General features: G+C 44.3%; 1 protein-coding gene across 2 annotated transcripts in view; it reads right to left on the bottom strand.

Annotated features, from left to right (window-relative positions):
- Window positions 1-25,445, bottom strand: part of B4GALNT1 (beta-1,4-N-acetyl-galactosaminyltransferase 1) — a 199,932-nt gene extending 174,487 nt beyond the window's left edge. Inside the window, exon 1 of one of the 2 annotated variants that reach the window (XM_044286578.1) lies at window positions 25,368-25,445. In XM_044286578.1, coding sequence (XP_044142513.1) covers window positions 25,368-25,420 — 53 coding nt within the window. In that variant the 5' untranslated portion in view covers window positions 25,421-25,445. Of the gene's footprint in view, window positions 1-5,554; window positions 5,587-25,367 lie in introns of those variants that run through there. The other variant, XM_044286579.1, reaches the window with a different exon arrangement.
- Window positions 25,446-27,056: the final 1,611 nt, after the last annotated feature.

The raw sequence follows: 27,056 nt of genomic DNA, 5'->3' as shown, positions 1-27,056 counted from the left end.
TCTCATTTGCACAGCCCCATAGAATTGAATGGGTCCGGATTCAGTGTGGGTGCAATACATTCACCTCACGCATTGCACGCGCGCGGAAAACTCGCCCGTGTGAAAGAGGCCTTAGGGTTTGTGTACCCTGATGTTGTTATGTAATAATTAATAATACAAAAAAAGAAAAAATCTGTCAGGCAGTTTGAGGCATATGGGGGCTAACGAGGCATAATGGGTAGTTCTGTGTGAACCTGAACACTGACACGTATGCACTAAGGCCTCTTTCACACGGGAGTTCCGGATTTGCTCCGAATGCGTCACGTGTGCATTGCGGGAAAACCGCGCAAATAGGCGCACAACTGCAGTCGTTTTTTCCGTGCGAGTGCAATGCGTTTTGCACGAACGTGAGAAAAAACTGAATGTGGTACCCAGACCCGAACCCGGACTTCTTCACTGAAATTTGGGTTTGGGTTAGGTGTTCTATTAATTTTATTATTTTCCCTTATAACATGGATATAAAGGAAAATGATAGCATTCTTAATACAGAATACTTACTAAAATTTTGCTTGAGGGGTTAAAAAATTAAAAATAAACTAACTCACCCCATCCACTTATTCGCGCAGCTGGCATAGTCTTCTTTCTTCATCTTTCAGGACCTGCAAAAGGACCTTTGATGACGTAATCGAAGATCCTTCTATCTTCATTCAGCAGAACCTGTGCTGACGTCGCCAAAGGTCCTTTTGCAGCTCCTGAAAGATGAAGAAAGAAGACTATGCCAGCTGCGCGAATAAGTGGATGGGGTGAGTTAGTTTATTTTTTATTTTTTAACCCCTCAAGCAAAATTTTAGTAAGCATTCTGTATTAAGAATGATATTATTTTCCTTTATAACCATAATAACCAAAATAATATAGTAAATTGACTTTTATCAATTTACTAACATCATCTCCTAGCAACCATGCGTGAAAATCGCATTGCTTCCACACTTGCTCGCGGATGCTATGCAATTTTCACGCATCCCCATTCATTTCTATGGGGCCTGCGTTGTGTGAAAAACGCAGAATATAGGGCATGCTGCGATGTTCACGCAACGCACAAGTGATGCGTGAAAATCACTGCTCATCTGCACATCCCCATTGAAGTAAATGGGTTCAGATTCACGTTCACTTCACGCATTGCACCCGTGTGGAATTCTCGCCCGTGTGAAAGGGGCCTAAGAGGTAATTGCTGTATGAACTCAGTTACTGGCCTTGGAGTCATGGAGATGGCAGCCAGTAAATGCTGCAATGTGAAATGGAATAACAGGAAAGGGAGCAGAAAGCCCAAACAATGCAAAAGTAGAGATCTCATTTAAAGAGTTACTGTCATTTTTTTATTTTATTTGCTAGTTTATTAGAGCTAGGCATGTAAACCTGAGTTAGTCTGTCAGTGATTACCAAAATATCTGTAATTACCTTATAATAATAGCTTTCATTAATGTCCCCTGTCCCTTTCCACTGCTCCCTTAAAAGACAGTTGCTATGGCTTGTCTGTCTCTGGTTAAGAAGACAGGAAGACGGAGGGGCGGTCCTTCACACTGCATGCCTGCATTAGGCTTCAGAGTGAGGAGGCGTGTCTCTCAGTAATCCAATCTGATTGGCTGGCAGGGAGATGCTGGCTACAGCAAGTGTGTATGGGAAGTGAGGGAAAGCAGTTTTGGCCTCAGAGAAGGTCCTCATATAGTAAATGTCATAGGGGTGCGCACAGGGGTGTGCCGGCTGTGCCTGGGCACACCCTAATGAAGCCTCAAAATTTAGGTTCTGTCACCTCCGGCAGCTGCCTCGAGCCCTGCTGGCTGGCAAATACTAATGAAGCACTTTCATTAGAACCGCAGGACCAGGAAGCGGTGAACACTCTGTACTTACCGCTTCCTGGTCCTCGGGTTTCGGCTGTGCAGGGCTGCGCACAGCAAGAGGTGCTTTGTGATGTCACGCTGTGCGCGCCAGTTCAGAGCGCACAGCCGAGAGCCGACATCAGGAGGAAGAAAATCACGGGCGGCGAGGAGCCGTGGCATCCTGGAGCAGAGATGTAAGTGTTTTTTTATTTTATAAAAAATGAGGCTGCTGGTTGGATAATGGGGGCTAATAAGAGGCATAATGGAGGCTAATGAGGGGCATAATGGGGGCTATTGAGAGGCATAATGGGGGCTAATGAGAGGCATAATGGGGGCTAATGAGGCATAAGGGCTGATAATGGGGGCTAATGAGGCATAAGGGCTATATACACACTGCCTGTCCCCCAAAAAAAAGTGGCCGCCAAAAAAAAAGCCTTTAGTTTTGATTACGGCACGCATTTGCTGTGGCATTGTTTCAATAAGCTTCTACAAGATTTATTTCCATCCAGTGTTGCATTAATCTTTCCCCAAGATCTTGCATTGATGATGGTAGAGTCTGACTGCTGCGCAAAGCCTTCTCCAGCACATCCCAAAGATTCTCAATGAGGTTAAGGTCTGGACTCTGTGGTGGCCAATCCATGTGTGGAAATGATGTCTCATGCTCCCTGAACCACTCTTTTACAATTTGAGCCCGGTGAATCCTGGTATTGTCATCTTGGAATACGCCCGTGCCATCAGAGAAGAAAAAAACATTGATGGAATAACCTGGTCATTCAGTATGTTCAGGTAGTCAGCTGACCTCATTCTTGGAGCACATACTGTTACTGAACCTAGACCTGACCAACTGCAGCAACGTACTGTATGTGTAGAAAAAAAGAGGATCCAGCACTCGTAGTCAAAGTTCTCCTGTCCCGGTCTTTTATTCCACCAAAAGTATCATGTACAAACACAGTAGCACCTTCTCCCACTCTCCCCCGATTTACTTGTTTCGAACACTTCTGTTCTTACTCATAATCCAGTGTGTCTGTTCCGCCATGAGCTTATATATGCTACACCCCCATCCGCCCAGGAAGAGGGGGGGCCAGACCTAGTCACCTGTTCAAACACTATACAAAATACACCCGTGATAAGTAAAATAAAATAAACATGCAGGTCATGAATAGAAACATATAATATGTACCCGCAGGTGTTATCAAAAATATGCTCCAAGAGAAAAAAGAACCATACCTGTACAGAAGAGTCCTCTGAACCATGTTCCCATAATGCGATTTGTTATAAAGTGGCATGGAGATGGCATATTTTTGATAACACCTGCGACTTATGTTAGAACATGATACAACGATGAAAAAGATTTCACATGCGGGTACATATCATATGTTTCTATTCATGACCCGCATGTTTATTTTATTTCATTGGTGCCAACTCGCCCACATAGAATTACATGGATTATTTAATAAAATTCAACTTATTTTACTTATCATGGGTGTATTTTGTATAGTGTTTGAACAGGTTTCTGATGCACTAATGACTAGGTCTGGGGCCCCTTCTTCCTGGGCAGATGGGGGTGTAGCATATATAAGCTCATGGCGGAACAGACACACTGGATTTTGAGTAAGAACAGAAGTGTTCGAAACGCGTAAATCAGGGGAGAGTGGGAGAAGGTGCTACTGTGTTTGTACATGATACTTTTGGTGGAATAAAAGACCGGGACCGGAGAACTTTGACTACGAGTGCTGGATCCTTTTTCCTACACATGCGTGATTATCTGGACTTGGTTGGGTCTGTTCTGTGCACCTATCCACAGGATTGATACAGGTGAGCTGGATAATATCCAATTTCTATTTCAACTTCCGCAACTCCAGATCATAGCACTGCCCCCACAGGATTGTACAGTAGGCACTAGGCATGATGGGTGCATCACTTCATCTGCCTCTCTTCTTACCCCTATGCGCCCATCACTCTGGAACAGGGTAAATCTGGACTCATCAGACCACATGACCTTCTTCCATTGCTCCAGTCCAATCTTTATGCTCCCTAGCAAATTGTAGCCTTTTTTTCTGGTTTGCCTCAGTGGAGCAGTGAAGAATAAAGAATACCAGGCTAAGTGATTCTTTGGGCAATGGAAATTATTCCTCACCCACTATATTACTAGATCTGAGCAAAAGGCACTTCAGGGAGACTAAAAGTTACTTAACCAAATAGGTCATCAGTATCTGATTGGTGGTGCTACGACACCCAGTACCCTTGCTGATTGAGAAGGAACTGGTGGCTTGTGGTGGCGCTGCAGCCTTCTCTCAGCTCACCAAGCACTGTGCCGTACACCGTATAGCGGATGTGCTTGGTATAGTTTGAATAGTACTGAGCTGCACGTAGGCCACGTTACTGATGAACGTAACATCAGTGGCCTATTGTAAGCTCACTGGAGTGCTGCAGACACCTCAAATAGCTGATCGGTGGGGGTCCCGGGTGCCAGATACCCATCAATTAAATACTGAAGACCTTTCCTGAGTATAGGTCATCAGTATAAAACAGTCAGAAAACCCCTTTAAAAAGGATGACGTGCTTGCCAGAAATTATGATTTTGGTTCCCAACGGAAAGATACGATATTATAGGGAACCTTTCATCAACTTTATGCCGCCCATACTAACAGCAGAATAAAGTAGAGACAGGTGAGTTGATTTCAGCGGTCTGTCATTTATGAGTTAAAAGTAAGTGGTTGCCGAGAACCAACTTCACAATCATTACAGACTGGTCCTGGAAAAGAGTCATGGCCACCTGAGAAGAGTCATGGTTATTCATGAAGTCCTGCTCTCCTGCCCACCTGCTGATGACTGACAGACCTCTACCTAGTTGTCTCCCTTTCTCTCTAGCAGAGAACTGCCAGTCCTCAGCAGACGGGCGAGAGAGCAGGAGATTATGTATAACCAGGACTCTCCTCGGATAGATCTGACTCTTCTCAAGGCCTGGGCTGCAATGATTATGATGCTGGTTCTCAGCAACCACTTACTTTTAGCTCATGAGTGACACACCGCTGACATCAGCATTTCTGTCACTATTTTATGCTGCAGTCAGTGAGGTCAGCATAAAGTTGCTGACAGGTTCCTTTTAAGGCAATGTTTACAGGACAAAGGCTGTGTTCACATGTTTTTGTCCCATGCTTAACATATAAGTTGCGAAAACAAAAGGATGCAAAATATTAATATACTATGCTTTGCAGAGTCCAGCAAAAAAATAAATAAAATATAGGTAAGGGAGAGTTCACATCACTGTTTCATTTTTGCTCTTCTGATCCGTCAGAATGGAAAAGAAAAAATTGAAAAAAAAAAAAAAAAAAAAACATCCTGTGCATCAGTTATGCACATTTGCATTCGTTTGAGACATTTCTGTCTTATAAGATCTGCTTTTTTAGATGGAAAAAGTACTGCATAGTCAAAACTGGAACCCTTTGGTGACGAAGAATATACTCTAAATGTGGGACAAAAACCTGATGTGAACACAGCTTTAAACATGAGGCATACTCTGTCACTTTAAACAGATGTTTTACGCAGGGGAACGTGCATCAAAACTATGACCAATAGCTTTCCATTGATTTCAATGGGAAAAATGCATCTAGTGCACATGTTTTTTTTTTTGTGTTTTTTTATGCAGATGATATAAAAATGCTGACATGTTATTTCTGACACCAATAATGCACTCTTACCTAGGCAGATCTGCCATTGTTTTTTCTCAGACACATTTGAGCCATGTGAACATAGCCTAAAACAGCTCTATTCTCAACCGTCTCATCCTTCAAACATCTGCAGCTATCTACAAGGAGATGTAAACAGAGACCGCCAATATTATGTGTCATTTCCCAAGGTTAGGAGGTTGTGCAGAATTCCTTATAATATCCCCAACCACACCACGCTGTATAAATGCTACAACTAGGGAAACAATCAAAAAATCTAAACCCACACAGTAACCAGCTCGATCTCTGACCATTGACAGTACAGAAGAAATCCAGCCCTTCTGAGGACCAGGACCTGAATCCATAAATGGACTACAATAACAGAACCTCCTACATTTAGAGTTGCTAAACATTACCAAAAAATACTTCCTTCCAAGCAAGTTTATTACGCTGTGTCATCTCTTACAAATCCACTAACTCCGCACCCTCCCTGTTCAGTAAACTATATTTCTATTTTGCTGGTTTCTTCAGGGCACAGGATCTGCAATATGGGCTGCGTATACAGCTCACAATGTAAAGATAAAGCTATCATCTATCAGAGACTGATCAGCAATTGTGAGGCCGTATATATGTTTATCGGTGACAGGATTGATCATATTGGTATTGTTCATGGTGTGGACTTTGTTACCCATGTAAATCTGAAATTTATACTGTATACTGATTAACCAATTATCCCAAATAGTAATACAGTGACTAAATGTCACCACCATACCGTGACTTACTAGATCATATGACCATACTTTAACTCGATATTACAACCATACTGTGACTATATACCACCACCGTACTGTGACTAGATAACACCATTATACTATGATTAAATAACACCACCATTTCATGACTGGATAATACCACCATATTGTGACTAGATACCACATTATATTGTGACTGGATAACACTACCATACAATGACTTAATAACACCGCCATACCGTGACTGGATAATACCACAACAACACCATACCGTGAATGGATAATACCACTATACTATCATTAGACAACTCCATACTGTGACTAGACACTGCCAGACAGTACTGGTTAATATCACCATAATTGTGACTAAATAACACCACCATACGGTGACTGGATAACACCACTATACTGTGTATAATGCCACTATACTATACTGTGACTCGATAACACCACCATACAGTGACTGAATAGCACCACTATACTATGACTGAATTACACTACCATACTGTGACTAGATAACGCCAACATACTGTAACTGAATAATACCAATGTGCAGTGATACTGCGACAGGATGACACCAAGATACCATGACTGAATAACACCACCATACTGTAACTGAATAACACCCACATACAGTGACTGGCTAACGGCATCATACTGTGACAGGATAATCTCACAATACTGTGACAGGATAATCTCACAATACTGTGACTGGATAACACCACTATACTGTGACTGGATAACACCACTATACCTTAGCCGGATAACACCACAGCAGTGTAACTGGTCAATACCACCATACTGTGACCAAATGACACCATCATACGGTAACTGTATAACACAATTTACTCAGAGGGTTCAGGAGACAAATGTCAAGATAAACTGGCGATTTTTCTAAATGTTGGCATGGACATAAACTTTGGGGAGTTCCCACTAGAAATAGATTAGGTCACCTACAAGAGATATCACCATCCCATGACACCTTTTACACGATATCAAAAAGTAGTTTGTAACTCCAAGACACTACCAATGAAAACCACCACCACAAAAAGCAAACCCTCTTACATCTCCATTGATAGAAAAATGGAAACGTTTTGGGTCTTTGAATACACAACACAAGGGACACAAAAAAAAAATCAAAAAAAGAGTTGACTGTGCAAAAACAAACATAAAACCCCCCCATAAATTTGGTATCGTACTGACCCAGAGAATATATTTGTCCTTTATACAGTACGATGAATGGAATAAAAACAAAACCCCAAAAACAGTGGCGGAACCAATGTGATTTTGCATCATCATCAATTTTTTTTTTTACAATATACAATTGTTTATACAATACATTTTTATACAATTTTTACACAATACATGCACACCTACATTTAACAAAATACAACTATTCCTGCAAAATACAAGCCCTGAAATGGCTTTTTGTTTTCAACAGAAAACAAAAAAATTACGGCTTCTGAAGCGTGGAGATGAAAAAAACTTAAAGAATCACCACATTCTTAAGTTCCCAACTAGGCAGAGTCCTTAAAGGGGGTTTTCAGGTAATAAATATTTTTTATCACGTGCCCGCAGCATGTCTCCTAAGAAGATTCATAATTACCTGCTCCGGTCCCCTTGATGTTTACATCCGGCTGGCCATGGTCACATGCACCGTGCAGATCTTATATGCAATAAGTGGTGATTGTCGTAGTTCTTATTTGTAACACTAGATAGACACCAGTCATCATGCTAACGTTTATTTGTGTGAAAATTTGAAAAAAAAGAATTTACTAAAAAATTAAATAAATGTAAGTTACTCCATGTGTATTACGTTTCCGCGTGTCCTATTATTGTCCTCATTCAGGGCATGATTAGGACAAGGAAGTCATCCTTATTTTTTGCGGATACGTGTTTTGCGGACCGCAAAATACATACAGTCGTGTGCAGGAGCCCTTACAAGGTAAAATTGAAGTAGATCCAGCGATCAGCTACATTCAAATGAATGGCTGACCTTATGAGAATGCTGTCACACCTGGTGGAAAAATCGGCCAGAAAATAAGCAGGTGCGGATTTTCACAATGGTGCAGATTTTGATGCACGGATTAGTATGCCGATTTCTGTGCAGATTACATCCCCCATTGAAATGGATGGAGACCACAACACATTATAATGGAGACCACAAACATTATTCATGCAGCAGAATGTTATTCCGCAGGGAAACGCAGGGCAAGGATTGACATTTTTCACTCCGACGGGATGACATTGGAAAAGTCTTTATGCTGCGCATTTTATGGTGGATTTTTCCGCCACACGTGAAGGCCCCCTAATACATGGATTGGCCATATCTGCCAGAGTGGGAGCCACTCTTTGTTAGCAGGGGTTGTTAGGGGGGGGGTTATGAGCAAGCAAAACACCAATTATGGCCATATACCCTCCTACAAGACTACTCATGCAAAAAGCTCAGTATCAAATATATGGTATTATGTCATTTCATCCAGTCACATCAATAGTAATAGTGACGCATTATCTAACAACTCAAAAATACATTGATAATAGAGACTTTGGGTACTTTACCCTATCTCTCTCTTGGCTAAATTAACATCTGTGGTGGTTTTATCTAAAGTATGTACATAGATTGATATATTGTCATCAGTGAGTATTGATTTTTTTCATAAGCAGTATGTTCTCCTTAAGCGCCTTCTACATACGTTAGACCCATGATCGGATGAACGAACGTCCATAGGAATGTTCATCTGCAATCACTGCCTGTGTGAACAGTCAACCGATCACCCGACAAATAAGCAAATGCTTGCCTAGGTTTTATGCGGCCATAAAAAATGATCTCCTGTTGGCAGCACATTTCTGTGTAAACAGAGGATGTTTGGCCAACATAATATTAAGTCTACAGAAGGGTATTCCGAGCGATTGTAGTAATAACTGCGCACTCCCCCGCCTCACCACCATGGAACGTTAAAAATGAAAATAATAACGAGCGCTGATTGACTTGCAGATCATCGATCAGTGCTTGTTATTGGCAGGAAATCTGCCTTTGTAAAAGCACCCTTAAGCCACCTGCACACGTTGCGGAATACGCACGTTTTTTTCCCCTGCTGATTCCTGTGCGGAAAAACCGCAGGGCCTAGTACCGTACCAGCAAAGTGTATGAGATTATACAAATCTCATGTACACTTTGTAGATTATTTCTGTGCGGAAATTGACCTGCATTGCAGATTGCCAAATCTGCAACATGTCAATTATGTTTGCGGTTTTAGCTGCGGGTTTCACCCTTTTTAATGGAAGGGTGAGATCTGGATCAAAACAGCATCTAATCCGCACCAAAATCCACAATTAGAAATTGTGGATTTTGGTGCGGATATTCTGCAGAAACGAACATAAATTGTGCGGATCTTATGTGCGTTCACCCGCACTCGTATGCAGATGGCCTTAGGCTCAGTTCCCATTTGTCTTTCTGTACATTTTTGGGTGGGTGCACCAGGAAAACTGATGATGGGGTCCACAGGCCTCCATACATCCAGCTTATCACAAGAATGTTCTGTGCTATATGTATTGCCCCACATTTCTCACTGTAGAGGAAATTGTAGTTCTCTATGCTTTTCAGAAGGACACAGTAAAAAATTTTATACATACAGTGGGATACATCTGTCACGGGCCTTGGGTATAGAACCACAGCGCCCAGCAACATTTGAGATTGATTTTCACCCTTACAAGGATCTGGTCTTCGCTGCAGGGGAACCACCAGGACGCTACCTCTTGGAATCCTCCCGATGTGGTTGGCTTCTGACTCATGCGGGTCAGAGACATTGTTGAGAAGCATGGAGGTATCAGGCAATAGTCATCATCAGAAAACAGGTCGGAGGTCACGGCAGACAGATGTCACGGCCTATGGTGTATGCTGTGACATCTGTTGCAACACTTGCGGTTGTTATAACATGGTTATAAGGGAAAATAATAGCATTCTGAATACAGAATGCATAGTAAACCAGCACTAGAGGGGTTAAAAAAATAAAAAATAATTTAACTCACCTTAGTCCACTTGATCGCGAAGCCCGGCATCTCCTTGTGTCTCCTCTGCGCTGAGCGGCTGAACAGGACCTGGGGTGAGCTGCTCCATTAAATACAGGTTAAGGACCTTCGATGACGTCACTCCAGTCATCACATGGTACGTCACATGATCTTTTACCATGGTGATTCACCATGGTAAAAGACCATGTGATGACCGGAGTGACGTCATCGATGGTCCTTAAGCGATATTTAATGGAGCAGCTCACCCCAGGTCCTGTTCAGCCGCTCAGCGCAGAGGAGACACAAGGAGATGCCGGGCTTCGCGATCAAGTGGACTAAGGTGAGTTAAATTTTTATTTTATTTTTTTTAACCCCTCTAGCGCTGGTTTACTATGCATTCTGTATTCAGAATGCTATTATTTTCCCTTATAACCATGTTATAAGGGAAAATAATAATGATCGGGTCTCCATCCCGATCGTCTCCTAGCAACTGTGCGTGCAAATCGCACGGCATCCGTACTTGCTTGCGGATGCCATCCGATTTTCACACACCCCATTCATTTCTATGGGGCCTGCGTTACGTCGAAATCGGACAATATAGAGCATGCTGCGATTTCAACTGAACGCACAAGTGATGCGTTAAAAACATCGCTCATGTGCACAGCCCCATAGAAATGAATGGGTCAGGATTTAGTGCGGGTGCCATACGTTCGCCGCACGGATCGCACCCGCACGGAAAACTCGCCCGTGTGAAAGGGGCCTTAGAATCTTCAATCCTTTACTTCATCTTTGGGCAGGTACAAAGGTTAAAATCGACAACGTTTCGAGTGCAAAGGCAATCTTAGGGCTCATGCACACGACCATATATATTTTGCATTCCGCAAAACACGGATCTGCAAAAAATACAGATGATGTCCGTGTGACATCTGTATTGCATACATTTTTTGCAGATCCATTTTAGAAATGCCTATCCGTGCCTGCAAAGCGGACAAGAATAGGACATGTTCTATGTTTGTTTTTTTTTGTGGGGCTAAGGAATGGACACATGGATGAGGACAGCCCACTGTATGCTGTCCGCATTTTTTGCGGACCCATTACAATGAATGGGTCCGCATCCTATCCGCAAAAAACAAACAAAAAAAAAACAGAATGGACACGGAAACAAAATATGTTCATGAGCCTAGTCACGGGATCTCTGGGAGGCAGCCCTGACATTCGTGCAGAATAGGTGAGCTGATGGACTTTGCTTTCTTTCGTGCTGAGCCTCTGCGCTCCCCCCCCCCCCCCAAAAAAAAATAACACATTAACGACGCTAACATACATTTATAAATCACTTTGCTAGCAGTATTCTATCTGTGACAATGGACAAGACTGCATTACACAGAAATAGTGCACAGGCCAGGCTCGGAGGGGTACAGGAGAATCCCCTGGTGGGCCCCTAGTCTCCCACCCCCTACATGAGTGCCACATAACACAGTAGGCTTACAGCACTACATACATATACTCAGTGTACAGCACCTCAACCGGCCTTGATAGATTATTAAAGAAACTCCCCAGTTTATTATTATAGACATGATCAGAGCTGAGATGTCTTCTAGGTATAGAGGAAAGCTGCCAGTGTCCTCTTCTCCCCAGGACCTACCTTCACAAAGTTGCTGCAGGGACCCCTATATTCAATCATCTGGTAGCATCTTGCTGCTGTGTTAGGGCACATGCCCACGAACGTAAGGGCTCCGTGCCCGTGCTGCAGATCGCAAATTGCGGTCCTCAATGCACGTGCACCGACCATGGGGCAGCCGCATGCGGATAGCGGACCCATTCACTTGAATGGGGGCCGCGATCCGCATCCGACGTAAACACCACGGAAGCACTCCGTAGTGCTTCAGTCGGGGTTCTGACCCATGCTTTTGATCCGCATCTCCGAATTTGAGGACCCATTCAAGTGAATGGGTCCGCATCCGTGATGCGGAATGCACACAGCTGGTGACCCGTGTATTGAGGAACTGCCGTATGCAGTCCGCAGCATGGGCACAGAGCGCTTTACGTTCGTGGGCATGTGCCTATAGCAGATAATATTTGGATGTATCTGCATGGTGGGCCTCCAAAATAAATTTTAGTGGTGGGTCCTAGGCATCCCAGTCCGACACTGGCACAGCGGTTGTGAATTTGGCACAAGTAATGTACGGTATATTGGTGGTCAACGTTTAAGTACTGCAATAAAGAACAAATGCGTGCCTCCTTCTTTTTTACCCAAGTCCCTCTTTGCTCCTTAAATGCCCCTCTTTTTGACCTGAAAAATAAATGTGCTCTAATAAATGTACTACATTGCTATGTGTAGGGTTTCTACCTGTATATTATACCTCAACTTCATTATTTTGTGCAATTTAGACATTGAAATATGTATAATCAGATGACGTATATGCTAATATTTAAAGGGATATTGAATTGCAAGAAGATAAGTGTCCCAGGGGTAGCACATGCTGGAAAAAAATAAAATCAAAAATGTTACTCCTCGATCCCCAACTGCTTCAGTTCTGATGGCGTTAGGTCCCCTCTGCACCTCACTTCCTGCTACTGTCTTGAAATGGCTATGAAGGCTGTCAGTCACTGGCTGAAGCAATGTCCCATCCCTCACAAAATGAGCCGAAAGTATCCCTCTTTGACTATGCAAACAGTCGGGTGGTATGCAACATGCAAAGCTTTCCTGTACATGTCCCAGCGCGTACCGTATGTGCACAATTTCTTCCTACACCAGAAGGCAACACACCTAGTCCACTCGCTTGTCACACTGAAATGTTGCAAAAGAAATGACTTAGGCTACTTTCACACTTGCGTTCGGAGCGGATCCGTCTGGTATCTGCACAGACGGATCCGCACCTATAATGCAAACGCTTAGATCCGTTCAGAACGGATCCGTTTGCATTACCATGAACAAAAAAAAACAAAAAAAATTGTTTTTATTTTTTTTGTTCATGATAGTGCAAACGGATCCGTTTTGACTTTACATTGAAAGTCAATGGGGGACGGATCCGTTTGAAAATTGAGCCATACTGTGTCAACTTCAAACGGATCCGTCCCCATTGACTTACATTGTAAGTCTGGACGGATCCGTTTGCCTCCGCACGGCCAGGCGGACAGCCGAACGCTGCAAGCAGCGTTCAGGTGTCCGCCTGCTGAGCGGAGCGGAGGCCGAACGCCGCCAGACTGATGCATTCTGAGCGGATCCGCATCCACTCAGAATGCATTAGGGCTGGACGGATCCGTTCGGGGCCGCTTGTGAGAGCCTTCAAACGGAACTCACAAGCGGAGCCCTGAACGCAAGTGTGAAAGTCGCCTTAGTTGGAAGGGTACTTTCACACTAGCGTTATTCTTTTCCGGCATAGAGTTCCGTCCTAGGGGCTCAATACCGGAAAAGAACTGATCCGTTTTATCCTCATGCATTCTGAATGGAGAGCGATCCGTTCAGGATGCATCAGGATGTCTTCAGTTCAGTCTTTTTGACTGTTTAGGACGGAGATATTACCGCAGCATGCTACGGTTTTACCTCTGCCCAAAATTACTGAAAACACTTGCCATTTCCCATTGACATGCATTAATGCCGGCTCCGAGTGTTCCGGCAAGATGGATCAGTTTTTGTGGTCTGCGCTTGCTCAGACCGCAAAAAATTAGAAAGATATAAATGCCGAATCCGTTTTCCGGATGACACCGGAGAGACAGATCCGGCATTTCAATGCATTTGTCAGACAGATCAGTATCCTCATCCGTCTGACAAATGCCATCAGTTGGCATACGTTTCGACGGATCCGGCAGGCAGTTTAGGCGACGGAACTGCCTGCTGGAATCCTCTGCCGCAAGTGTGAAAGTAGCCTAAAAGTGTGCGGTTCTCCTGAGGTGACCTCCCTATTAATGGGTAGGTGATCGACCAATGCTACATTATATATGAGGGATGTTTTTAGTGTACAATTTTGATGCACTGTGATGCACTAGCATCATTAATGTAGTTGTGGTTAAGGGGTGTCTTATTTTTTGCATCCCTCCCTTGAGAGTTGTATTTATGTAACTTTTGCTCAGGTGTATACCGCACTTTTGTCTTGATGTATTTTTATCTCTATTCTTATTCTGTTTCATACATATATTCAATAAAGATCCTTATTTATTTGAGGTCTTCTTAGACTCAGCTTTTCTGTATAGGTGTATCTGTTAATAGGTACGTAGTTAATACGGTTGAAAAAAGACATAAGTCTAAAGTTCAACCAAGGGCTAGGTGGGGACTCGAATCCCAGAAATTACATGTTGCATGTTACAGTGTCAGCTTACAGCATGTCACATCCGACATGCCTGGGCAATAAATTCCCCTAGTATTGTCCTAGAAAATGCTACACAAACATTTCGCATAAAAAATGCTCATATCTGGCATTTCTCAAAAATAATAAAAAAGCAATAGATCACATGTATTTCTTGGAACATTTCTTTGCTGTTTTTTTAAGTCATGTACATGTAAAATGATGTGACATTTTCGCAGGAAATGCTACCTGTTTGTAGGTTTCCTGCTGAATCACCGCATTTATCACTTCTTTGGGCCTCTTTCACACGGGCGTGTGTGCCCCATGGTCGTGCTCCGGCAGGCAAAATGCGGGCCGCAATGCACGAGCACAGTCTGTGGGGCAGCCGCAGCGGATCGCGGATCCATTCGCTTGAATGGGTCCACGATCCAGCCGTTCCGCAAAAAGATAGGACATGTTCTATCTTTTTGCGGAACGGACGTATGGGACGAAACCCCATACGTGCATGTAGCCTAATCATGTTTAAAGAGAGGTAATGTCGGGTCTGCGCATGCACACAATTAACTTAATGCAGCCGGTATCTAGCCTGCAATGGTAGTATCGCGGGATTGCCTGCGTCATCATGTGATGCGATATTAGGTCACATGACGTTTTGCGTCACATACGTGCGACCAGTTTCCTATGAGAACGTGGACCCAGGTGCCTGCAATAATTTATTCAGCAATGGGTGTGGAGCTTTGTCATTGGTGTTTTTGGAGTATTTAGAGTGTGTACTACAGCGATGACGCCACCCCCAGACGAAGGTTCACCGAAACGCGCGTCGGGGTTGGCGCCATCCCAGAGGAGACACGTTATGGGTAACTGATTCTGTCCTGCATATAGATTTCTTTTGTATCTTTTGCACTTGCACTTTATTCAGCTTTTCACTTTTTAGACTATTATGAATTTTTGCCGTTGTGTCCTCTTCCGGTGATGTCGCCATTTTCCCTGAACTTGTTTTTAAATATTTCATCTATCTGAACTTTGCAGATAAAGGCTATTATTGATTCCATGCGGCAGTTCTCTATAGGTACTTGAATCACTGCATTGCCTGGACTGCTTAACTTCTAAAGACAATTTTCAGGAAACTCCTCTGATGCTGTGATTTTTATTTTTGGGACTGTCAACCTGGTGATCCGATGCACAATAGGAAAGGACGCTAACCGCTGACCCTGCATGTCTGTGTACTCATTTGTCAGGAAAGTGTCAGCAAAATTAAGGAGACCAGAAAGCAGCTAGAAAGCCTGATACGATAATGTAAGGGCCCACCAGAGCGTATAGCTTGGGGGACACATGGGGGCAATGACCCCATATTTTATGGCACGTTTATTAGGCAGTTGGTGTTCTCTACCCCCCCTCCTTTCCCCCCCCCTTTCCCCCCCCTTCCCCCCCTTCTTCCCCCCTTGGCCCCCCCCTTTTTCCCCCCCTATGAAAAATTAAAGGTGAAACCTGATTGGTTGCTAGGGACTACTAAGGCTACTTTCACACTAGCGTTTTGGCTTTCCGTTTGTGAGATCCATCATGGGCTCTCGCAAGCGGTCTAAAACGGATCAGTTTTGCCCTAATGCATTCTAAATGGAAAAGGATCCGCTCAGAATGCATCAGTTTGCCTCCATTCCGCTCTGGAGGCGGACACCAAAACACTGCCTGCAACGTTTTGCTGTCCGCTTGACAAAACTGAGTCAATGGGGACGGATCCGTTTTCTCTGACACAATCTGGCACAAAAAAAAACTGATCTGTCCCCCATTGACTTTCAATGGTGTTCAAGACGGATCCGTCATGGCTATAGAAGACATAATACAACCGGATCCGTTCATGACAGATGCAGGCGGTTGTATTATTGTAACGGAAGCGTTTTTGCAGAAACATGACGGATCCGCAAAAAGCGCTATTGTGAAAGTAGCCTAAGCCAGGTCTACTTTTACACCAGTTTGATAAATCTCCCCTATAGTTTGTAAGGCTAAAAAAAGACATTTGTCCATCCAGTTCAGCCTGTTATTCTGAACTGAACCAGAAATACAGATGAAACTCGAAAAATTTGAATATTATGCAATAGTCCATTTATTTTAGTAATGGAAATTAAAAGGAATTGCATGAATGCAGCTTAAAATTAGAATTTTGTGAAAAGGTTCAATATTCTAGGCTCAAAGTGTCACTCTGGTCAGCTAATTAATCCAAACCCCCTGAGCAAAGGGGACCTGAGATTGTGACTTTGGGGTTTCATAAGCTATAAGCCATAATCATCCAAATTATAACAAATAAAGGCTTGGAATATCTCGCTTTGCATGTAATGAGTCTCATATGTTAGTTTCACCTTTTAAGTTACATTACTGAAATAAATGAACTTTGCACAATATTCAAATTTTTAGAGTTTCACCTGTACATCCAGGACCCTCTTGAACTCTTTTAGTGAACTCACCATCACCACCTCCTCAGGCAGAGAGCTCCATAGTCTCACTGCTCCTACCGTAAAGAATCCTCTTCTATGTTTGTGTAGAAACCTTCTTTCCTCCAGACGCAGAGGATGTCCCCTCATCCCCACAGTATTGGGTATAAATAGATGATGGGAGAGATCTCTGTACTGACCCCTGATACATATGTCTAGTTCAGTAAATGATTATATTCACTATAAAATACCAAGCACCCACTCATAGCATGGCATGCCCCTACACCCTCTAACACAGTCCAATCGGAACTGACAGTGTCTACAACAAGGGGGATGGTCAAAACAAATTGCCAATTTATTCATACATTTCTAGGAGAAATAAGAGAGGAACTGCACAGGGCAGAGTAGTAAGAAAAGTTCTAGAACTGTTATTACAAGCGGAGTACAAGTCCTTACTGAAAGAGGCTTGTCTGCAGAGCTGACAGGTCCCCGTTAAAGGAAACCTGTCATCAACTTCACTGAGGGCGGCATAAAGTAGTTACAAACACCATTTACAGACATTCCACGAATGTCACCAGTTTGTTACTCGTGAGCTAAAATTAAGCGAGAACTTCCTGTACAATCACCACAGCACACTCATGGGCTTCCTCAGAAGACTCACAGTTGTCACAAATGTCACATGTGGGGTGGGTCCCATCTCTATTATATATCTAAGGACTCGCGTGAAGCCTGTGCCCGTGCTGTGGACCGCAAATTGCAGGCACATGGGGATCGCATACCCATTCACTTGAATGGGTCCGCAATCCTTCCATTCCGCAAAAAGATAGAGCAAGTTCTATCTTTTTGCGGTGCGGAAGCACGGAACGGAACCCCAGAAAGCACTCCGTAGTGCTTCCGTAGTATTCCATTCCGTTCCGCATCTCCGGATTTGTGGACCCATTGAAATGAATGGGAATGCGGAATGGCCACGGAACGGCGCCCGTGTATTGCGGATCTGCAAATGCGGTAATGGGCATAACACGTTCGTGTAAACGAGCCCTTACTCCTATATCTATCTTTAAAACTGGGGCGGACACCTAAATTCAGGGGCGGATTGGCCATAGACCTTACAGGGAAATTTCCCGGTGGGCCGATGCCCAGGGGGTCGCCTGGGCCCTCCTCGCGGTCGGACAGTGGACGTTTTTGGGGATGTATTTTGTGCTGCTGACAGTATTGATGGACTGTGGTATTTGGCTTGGTTGAGAAGTATAATGTGCCGCAGTATTGTATTGCTGGCCCCGTCTACTTGTGTTGGCCCTGCTTTCTATCTATTTGGACCGGAGTACAAAACGGGGTCACTTTCAGTATTTTTTCTAGGGCCACTTTAAATTCCCAGTCCGTCCCTGCCTAAATCTGCGTTTGGGGCAGCAGATGGTACCGTCTAAACACGCTCTGCTGGCGGCAAACAATAATTCCATATGGGGACGAGCGATAACATTAGCGATCACTGCTCCCCATAATGTAGAGGAGATCTACACGGGCACCGTTCTGTGGCCATTCCGCATCACGATTTATTTCAATGGGTCCGCAAATCCGGAGATGCAGAACGAAATGGAATACTACGGAAGCACTACGGAGTGCTTTCTGGGGTTTCGTTCCGTGCTTCCACACCGCAAAAAGATAGAACTTGCTCTATCTTTCTGCGGAACGGAAGGATCGCGGACCCATTCAAGTGAATGGGTCTGCGATCCCCATGCGCCTGCCCCACGAACGGTGCCCGTGCATTGCGGACCGCAATTTGCGGTCCACAGCGTGGGCTTCACACGTTCGTGTGAACGACCCCTAAATGAGCAGCCTCCTTCACTGATGACTAGGTGCTTCCTTCCCGACAATCACCTGATGAATTGTCCAGTGGAAAGGGACCTCTAGACCTTATTCACACGTCAGTGTTTGATAAGTGATTTCCATCAGTGACTGTGAGCCAAAACCAAATGCGGATCAAAAATACAGAACAGGAGCAGATCCTTCCATTATACCTTTATCTGTGTAGTCTCCACTCCAGATTTTGGCTCACAATCACTGATAGAAATCACTAAACAAACTTTAAAATGCGCATCCGGTGGAGGAACAAGAACACATTAAAAATAAAGGGATACGTGTGCTTTCCATGGAAAAGACAGACAGCAAGTGTCCGTGATTCAATGACATGTGAAAAAGGCCTGAAGGCGCAGCCATATCCACGTGGATAAGCTTGCACTATTAATTCCATGGCCCTGTACATCAAAAAGGAGGTTACATGAACATAATATAAAAATACAATAAACAAGAAATTATTAACAGACTATATACCCCTGACAAATTTTGACTTAGTTACTTTTATTCAACCAGCAAGTAATTTTTTGACGGGAAATGACATAGGTGTCTCCCATAAGATAATAAGACGATGTACAAGAGGCATTATTGTGGGAAAAAACATTTCTCAGCTTTTATTTACATTTGAGCAAAAAATACAAGATGTTCCGCACTGTGGAAAATCTCAGAGGACGTGGTCGGAAGCCAAAAGTGACACCTTTGCTGGCAAGTAGGATAGTTAGAGAGGTGAAAAAAATCCAAGGATCACCACCAAGGCCATCCTGGTGAATCTGGGCAATGCTGGTGGCAATGTCTCAAGGCAGACAATCCAACGGACACTGCACACTGCTGGTTTCCACGGATGCAGACCAGGCACACAAAAGCTCGCTTGGCCTTTGCAAAAGCTCATCTGGACAAAGAAGACTTCTGGTCTTCTGTGTTATGGTCAGATGAAACAAAAATTTAATTGTTTGGTCACAATGATGTTTCCTTCATTTGGCATAAAAAAGGAGAAGCCTTCAATCCAAAGATCACCACCCCCACTGTCAAACATGTTGGTGGGAACCTAATGCTTTGGGGGTGTTTTTCAGCCAATGGACCAGGGAAACTAATTACAGTAAACGGCACCATGAAAAAAGAGCAATACATGAGGATTCTCAACGACAACATCAGGCAGTCTGCAGAGAAACTTGGCCTTGGGCACCAGTGGACATTTCAGCATAACAATGACCCAAAACACACAGCAAAAGTGGTGAAGAAATGGTTAGCAGACAACAACATTAGCGTTTTGGAGTGGCCCAGCGGGAGTCCAGACTTGAATCCAATTGAGAATCTGTGGAGGGAGCTAAAGATCAGGGTGATGGCAAGAAGACCCTCCAACCTGAAAGATTTGGAGCTCATCGCTAAAGATGAATGGGCAAAAATACCTGTGGAGACATGCAAAAAGCTGGTCTGCGATTATAGGAAGCGTTTGATTGCTGTAATGGCCAATAAAGGCTTTTCTATTGATTATTGAGAAGGGTATGCATAATTTTGGACTGGACACTTTTTGCTCAAATGTAAATAAAAGCTGAGTATTTTTTTTTTACACAATACTGCCTCTTGTACATCGTCGTATTATCTTTTGGGAGGCACATATGTTATTTCCCGTCAGAAAATTACTTGCTGGTTGAATAAAAGTAACTTTAAGTCAAAATTTGCCAGGGGTATGAATAATTATGGGCAGCACTGTGTGTATAGATATATATATATTCCCCCTATTAAACAATAAAAGCACACAAACCTTACTCCTGAATGGATTCCAGAGTAAATAAACTACAGGCATGCCTACTGTAAATACGACTGCACCGCGGGCAGTAGGCACAGACTTTTACTACCCCTGTAATTAAGGTATATATATAATATATATATTTCATACTCTGTGTATGAGAATAAAGGGAACCTACAGAAAAAGCTGCAACCTTCTAAAATTTCTAAGGTAATCTTCACATGCTTTAGGTTTGTTGCATACATTTCTTTGACCGCCGCATCCATCTACATGGGACTTGAAGAAAGCATGCTGCAGAAACAAACCCATTCACACGTATGAAGTAGATTTTCAGTTGTGTGAATATACCCTAAAGCTCCATCGCGATTATGGCCCAAGCTTCGGTGGGTGTAGTGGTGGCGGCTGTGTAGGGCAAGTCATGGGCATTTCCCCCAGAAAGCGCTCTCCTCTGTGTAGAAGCGACTCTCATATAGGTTCCAGACATCGTGGAAGTTGCTGTGGTGGCCATATTTATCATCCAGCTATCCAAAGAAGATATGCCTAAAAATCTTAATGGTTATTGCACAAGTTTTAGCTTTCCGTTTTTGAGATTCGTTCAGGGCTCACAGGCGGTCCAAAACGGACCAGTTTTGCCCTAATGCATTCTGAAGGTAAAAGGATCCGCTCAGTGTGCCTCCATTCCGTCGCCATTCCACTTTGGAGGCGGACACCAAAACACTGCTTTCAGAAACTGAGCCAAACGTATCCGTTCTGACACACAATGTAAGTCAATGGGGACGGATCAGTTTTCACTGACAATAGAAAACGGATCCGTCCTCCATTGACTTTCAATGGTGTTCAAGACGGGTCCGTCTTGGCTATGTTAAAGATAATACAAACGGATCCGGATGCAGACGGTTGTATTATCTGAACGGATCAATCTGTGCAGATCCATGACGGAGCCGCACCAAACACGAGTGTGAAAGTAGCCTTAGGCTGTTTCATTTTTCGTTCTTTTTTTCCATCTAAAATAACGGATCTCAGACAGAAATGGCTAAAATAGATGCAACATTTGCATAACTGAGCATAACGGAATCTTAAAAAAAAGCATCCGAATCTTAAGAACGGAAAACGAAACGGTGATGTGAACCTACTCTAAGGGCTCATGCACACGAGCGTAATGGCTCAGTGCCCATTCAGCTAGTCTATCCTGTGGAAACAACTGATTAAGGGCCCCGTGCCCGTATTACGGACCGTAAACAGACAGTCCGCAATATACAGGATTGGTGATGTGAACCTACTCTAAGGACTCATGCACATGAGCGTAATGGCTCAGTGTCTGTGCTACGGACAGCAAACAGCAGTCCACAATGCACAGGCACCGGCCGAGTGCATTCTGTTTACGGATGCAGACCCACTGACTCGAATAGGTCTGCGATCCGCAAGGTATGGACAAAAATAGAACATATTTTATCTCTTTGCGGTGCATAGGCATGGTCCAGAAAGCCCACAGAAGCGCTTCAAAGTGCCTCCGTGGGCTTCTGATCCGTGCCTTTGCTACGGAAAAGATGGGTGTCCTATCTTAAGTTGTATCTTGCGAATTGCGGACCCTTTCAAGTCAATAAGTCTGCATCCACAGAGTGCAGACGGCCAGTGCCTGTGCACTGTGGACCACTGTTTGCAGTCTGCAGCACAGGCACCGAGACATTACGCTTCTGTGCATGAGCCCTTAGAGTAGGTTCACATCACCATTCCTGTATACTGTAGACTGGCCATTTACTGTCAACAATACAGGCACGGGGCCCTTGAATTTGTGGGCACAAGCGCTTGATCAGTTTCCATGGGACAGACTGGCTGAATGGGTTTATAAAGGAAGAAAATAAAGCAGCCGTTCTGTCCCCACTGCTGTACACTCCCTGGTCATGGACACACAGGAAATGACAGGAGATGCCCACTGAGCCAATCACTGGCAGAGGTGGGTCACAGCTGAGCAGGCATCTCCTGGAAGCGGAGAGCAGAAGGGACACGGTGAGTGCAATAAAGGGGATTGGTGACGGTGAGTCTTTTTTTTTTTTTTTTTTTTTTTCTCTATTCTGTCATTTATTTAAAAAAAACTGTATTTCAGGAAATGCCCCTTCAAGAAATGAATCAGGCCTGCAATTCATTCAATACTGTACAATGGAGCATCGGTTCTCTCTGATGTGGTCTGGTTCTGTGCTCTTCTATTAAAGCTGTTGTCCAGGATTTTACTATTGATAACCTATAATCAAGATAGGTCATCAATATCAGATCGGCGGGGGTCTGACACCCGTCACCCCGCTGATCAGCTGTATGAGGAGACGGCGCGCGCAGTGCGCACACGTGCCGTCTCACGTCTCTCTTCTTGTCCACTGCTGCTGTCTACGGCAAAGACCATAGGCAGCAGTAGCAGCAGTGGACAGGAAGAGAGACGTGAGACAGCACGTGTGCGCACTGCGCCCGCCGTCTCCTCATACAGCTGATCAGCGGGGGTGTCGGGTGTCAGATCCCCGCCGATCTGATACTGATGACCTATCCTGAGCATAGGTCATCAATGGTAAAAGCCTGGACAACCGCTTTAAGCTAAATTAGGGTACTTTAACACTTGCGGCAGAGGATTCCAGCAGGCAGTTCCGTCGCCGGAATCCTGACGCAAATGGATGCATTTGTGAGACGGATCTGCGGAAAGCCGGATCCCTTAATGCCGGATCCGGCACTAATACACTTCAATGTAAATTAATGCCGGCATTCCGGCAAGTGATCAGTATTTTTGGCCGGAGAGAAAACTGCAGCATGCTGCGGTATTTTCTCTGCCCAAAAAACGTAAGAGGGACTGAACTGATGCATCCTGAACGGAACGCTCTCCATTCAGAATGCATTAGGATAAAACTTTTTTTTTTTTTTTTTGCTGGTATTGAGCCCCGAAGACGAAAATCAATACCGGAAAACTTTAACGCAAGTGTGGAAAGTACCGTTGGTTTTCAAGTTTATGGACAATGTTGATAAGTGAAATGACAAGTAGAAATAATTTTATCATGATTATATCGTATCTACTGTAAGCCCTTTCACACATTACTCATGGGTATGGTTCTTAAAGGCCATCACACGTCATGCGCTGTGCAGTCTCATCACTTTATACCATGTGCCATCATGCCAACACAATCCTCATATGATCTACTGTTATATGGACTTGTCATAGATTCATCTTTACATAAAGGGCACAATATTGATGTTCTGTCCTGATCAATACCTGATTGTGGTGATCCCACTCCTAGCACCTCGCCTGATCAGCTCTTTTAAAAGAGAGTGCTGCAGCCTCTTCATACAGCTGATCTGCGGGGGCAGAAGTCGGACCCCCACCGATCAGATAATGATATCCGATCCTGAGGATAGGCCTTCAGTGTAGAACACATGAGCAACCCCTCTAACTCCAGGAAAACACCTTCACGGCTGGGCTCTCATATGTCATATGCGAAACGCCAGGGGGGAAACTGCCAGATCTGAACCTATACTTTTCTATGGGATCGTCTCTGGCATCTGGCACGTCAGTTTAAACTCCGGATGTCTCCCTGTGCCCCATGCAGTATTTTTCTGTCTGGCTATTTCTATGGACCCCAATGTGTTATGAGGTGTGCCGACCCCGACTCATCATACACGTTTAGTTTGGCAGAGCGTGTAGGCGTTGCCAATGGAGAGAGTAGAAAGGAGGATTCTGGGAGTAGTAGTTTCAGAACAGCTGGCGTGATGAAGGTGGCTGATCCCTGAGTTAGGGAGCCCCCCATAAATACGTATGGGGAACTTTACTATCTACTTTGGATTGTCTGTATATTCATTAATTCATTTTAGCGTCCATTCCCGTGTCCGTTGTTCTGGGTCCACCTCCGTTCCGCAATTTTGCTGTACGGGTGTGGACCCATTCATTTCAATGGGGCCGCAAAAGATGCTGACAGCGCACTGTGAGCTGTCTGCCTACGTAGCTCCGTTCTGCGGCCACACACAAAAGATACAGCATGTCCTATTCTTGTCTGGACAAAAATAGGCATTTCTATCATAGGGATGGCCATTTGCGTTCCGCTAAATGCACACATCCGAAATCCGTGTTTTGCAGATCCACCATATGTGGTCCGCAAAACACTTACAGACGTGTGAATGGCCCCTTAAGGCGATTTTCTACACAACCAAGAACGGATTCTTCATGTGACGAGCCACGTCTGATCAGATTACTGCCAGGAACACTGCAGATGATTATTTCAGATGTTCTGAAGCTGTTACATATTGGATCAGAAGGGTTTGGCGGGTTTCTGGTTAGCTTGCAGTCTGCTGCAGTGTTTCTGTGCTCTCCTCCTGTTAGCGCGCTCGGTGCATTATCACCAGAGGCTAATCTATAGGAGATAATACCCTGCCTATGCTCCTGTATAATAAGAGATGATAGACCATCTGCACTGTGCTCTACACAATAAGAAATCAGGACATCTTAGTCTCTTATCAGACTGAGAGTGAAAGGCAGGAAAGCACTGTGTGTCAGTGCAGGGGCACAGGAGAACAGATGACAATCCCATTCCACAGACGTGGGGGACTCCAGATCGCCATGATCGCTGGGCTGGATAATGGTGAACGCAGTCAGCATCCCGGCAGCTGCCACAGACAATGGACCCTGAGGACAATCCCAGCACAGACAATGGGCGCATCTACACCCCCGTCTAGACATCTGCAGTCATGCCTCTACCCATATACATCAAACACGTTATAAACACGGACACCACGCAGCCTGTCAGTATTTACCTCCGTCCTAATGGAATTGTCGGCGACCTCTGCGCTTTACTTCTAGCTCGCATCCGTCTCTGCCTCCGCCCTGCTGTAGCAAAGCCGTAGAGATGCAGCACCAGCGCCTCTTCAGGCGTGCGGGTGAACTGCAGGCATTAGGGACCGCTCACGGTGTGTCATCGGAAGGAGGGCTGAACATGCGCACGGATATACAGCACGCGGTATGGTATATAGTACATGGACACAGGTCTACAGCGGATGGACAGAGGTATACAGCACACGGGTACCAGTAAGGTATATAGCACATGGGCACAGGTATACAGCGGATGGACAGAGGTATACAGCAAACTGGCACCAGTATGGTATATAGTACATGGGTAAAGGTATACAGCAGATGGACAGAGGTATACAGCACACAGACACCAGTATGGTATATAGCACATGGACACAGGTATACAGCGGATGGACAGAGGTATACAGCACATGGGCACCAGTATGGTATATAGCACATGGACACAGGTACACAGCGGATGGACAGGTATACAGCACATGGGCACCAGTATGGTATATAGCACATGGGCACAGGTATACAGCGGATGGACAGAGGTATACAGCACACGGGTACCAGTATGGTATATAGCACATGGGCACAGGTATACAGCGAATAGACAGAGGTATACAGCACATGGGCACCAGTATGGTATATAGCACATGGGTACAAGTATACAGTGGATGGACAGAGGTATACAGCACATGGGCACAGGTATACAGCGGATGGACAGAGGTATACAGCACATGGGCACCAGTAAGGTATATAGTACATGGGCATAGGTATACAGCAGATGGACAGAGGTATACAGCACATGGGTACAGGTATACAGTGGATGGACAGATATACAGCACATGAGCAGCAGTAGGTATATAGAACATGAGTACAGAGGTATGCAGCACATGGGCAGTAGTATGGTACAGTATCAAGCAGACGTATGTGAACCCTTTGGAATGATATGGATTTCTGCACAAATTGGTCATAAAATGTGATCTGATCTTCATCTAAGTCACAACAATAGACAATCACATTCTGCTTAAACTAATAACACACAAAGAATTAAATGTTACCATATTTTTATTGAACTCACCATGTAAACATTCACAGTGCAGGTGGAAAAAGTATGTGAACCCCTAGACTAATGACACCTCCAAGAGCTAATTGGAGTGAGGTGTCAGCCAACTGGAGTCCAATCAATGAGATGAGATTGGAGGTGTTGGTTACAGCTGCCCTGCCCTATAAAACCACACACCAGTTCTGGGTTTGCTTTTCGCAAGAAGCATTGCCTGATATGAATGATGCCTCGCACAAAAGAGCTCTCAGAAGACCTACGATTAAGAATTGTTGACTTGCATAAAGCTGGAAAGGGTTAAAAAAGTATCTCCAAAAGCCTTGCTGTTCATCAGTCCACGGTAAGACAAATGGTCTATAAATGGAGAAAGTTCAGCACTGCTGCTACTCTCCCTAGGAGTGGGCGTCCTGTAAAGATGACTGCAAGAGCACAGCGCAGACTGCTCAATGAGGTGAAGAAGAATCCTACAGTGTCAGCTAAAGACTTACAAAAGTCTCTGCATATGCTAATGTCCCTGTTAGCGAATCTACGATATGTAAAACACTAAACAAGAATGCATTTCATGGGAGGATACCACAGAGGAAGC

This window comes from Bufo gargarizans, chromosome 3 (genome assembly GCF_014858855.1).
Source record: "Bufo gargarizans isolate SCDJY-AF-19 chromosome 3, ASM1485885v1, whole genome shotgun sequence".
Lineage (NCBI taxonomy): Eukaryota > Metazoa > Chordata > Amphibia > Anura > Bufonidae > Bufo > Bufo gargarizans.
This window is presented reverse-complemented; position numbering and strand designations above follow the sequence as displayed.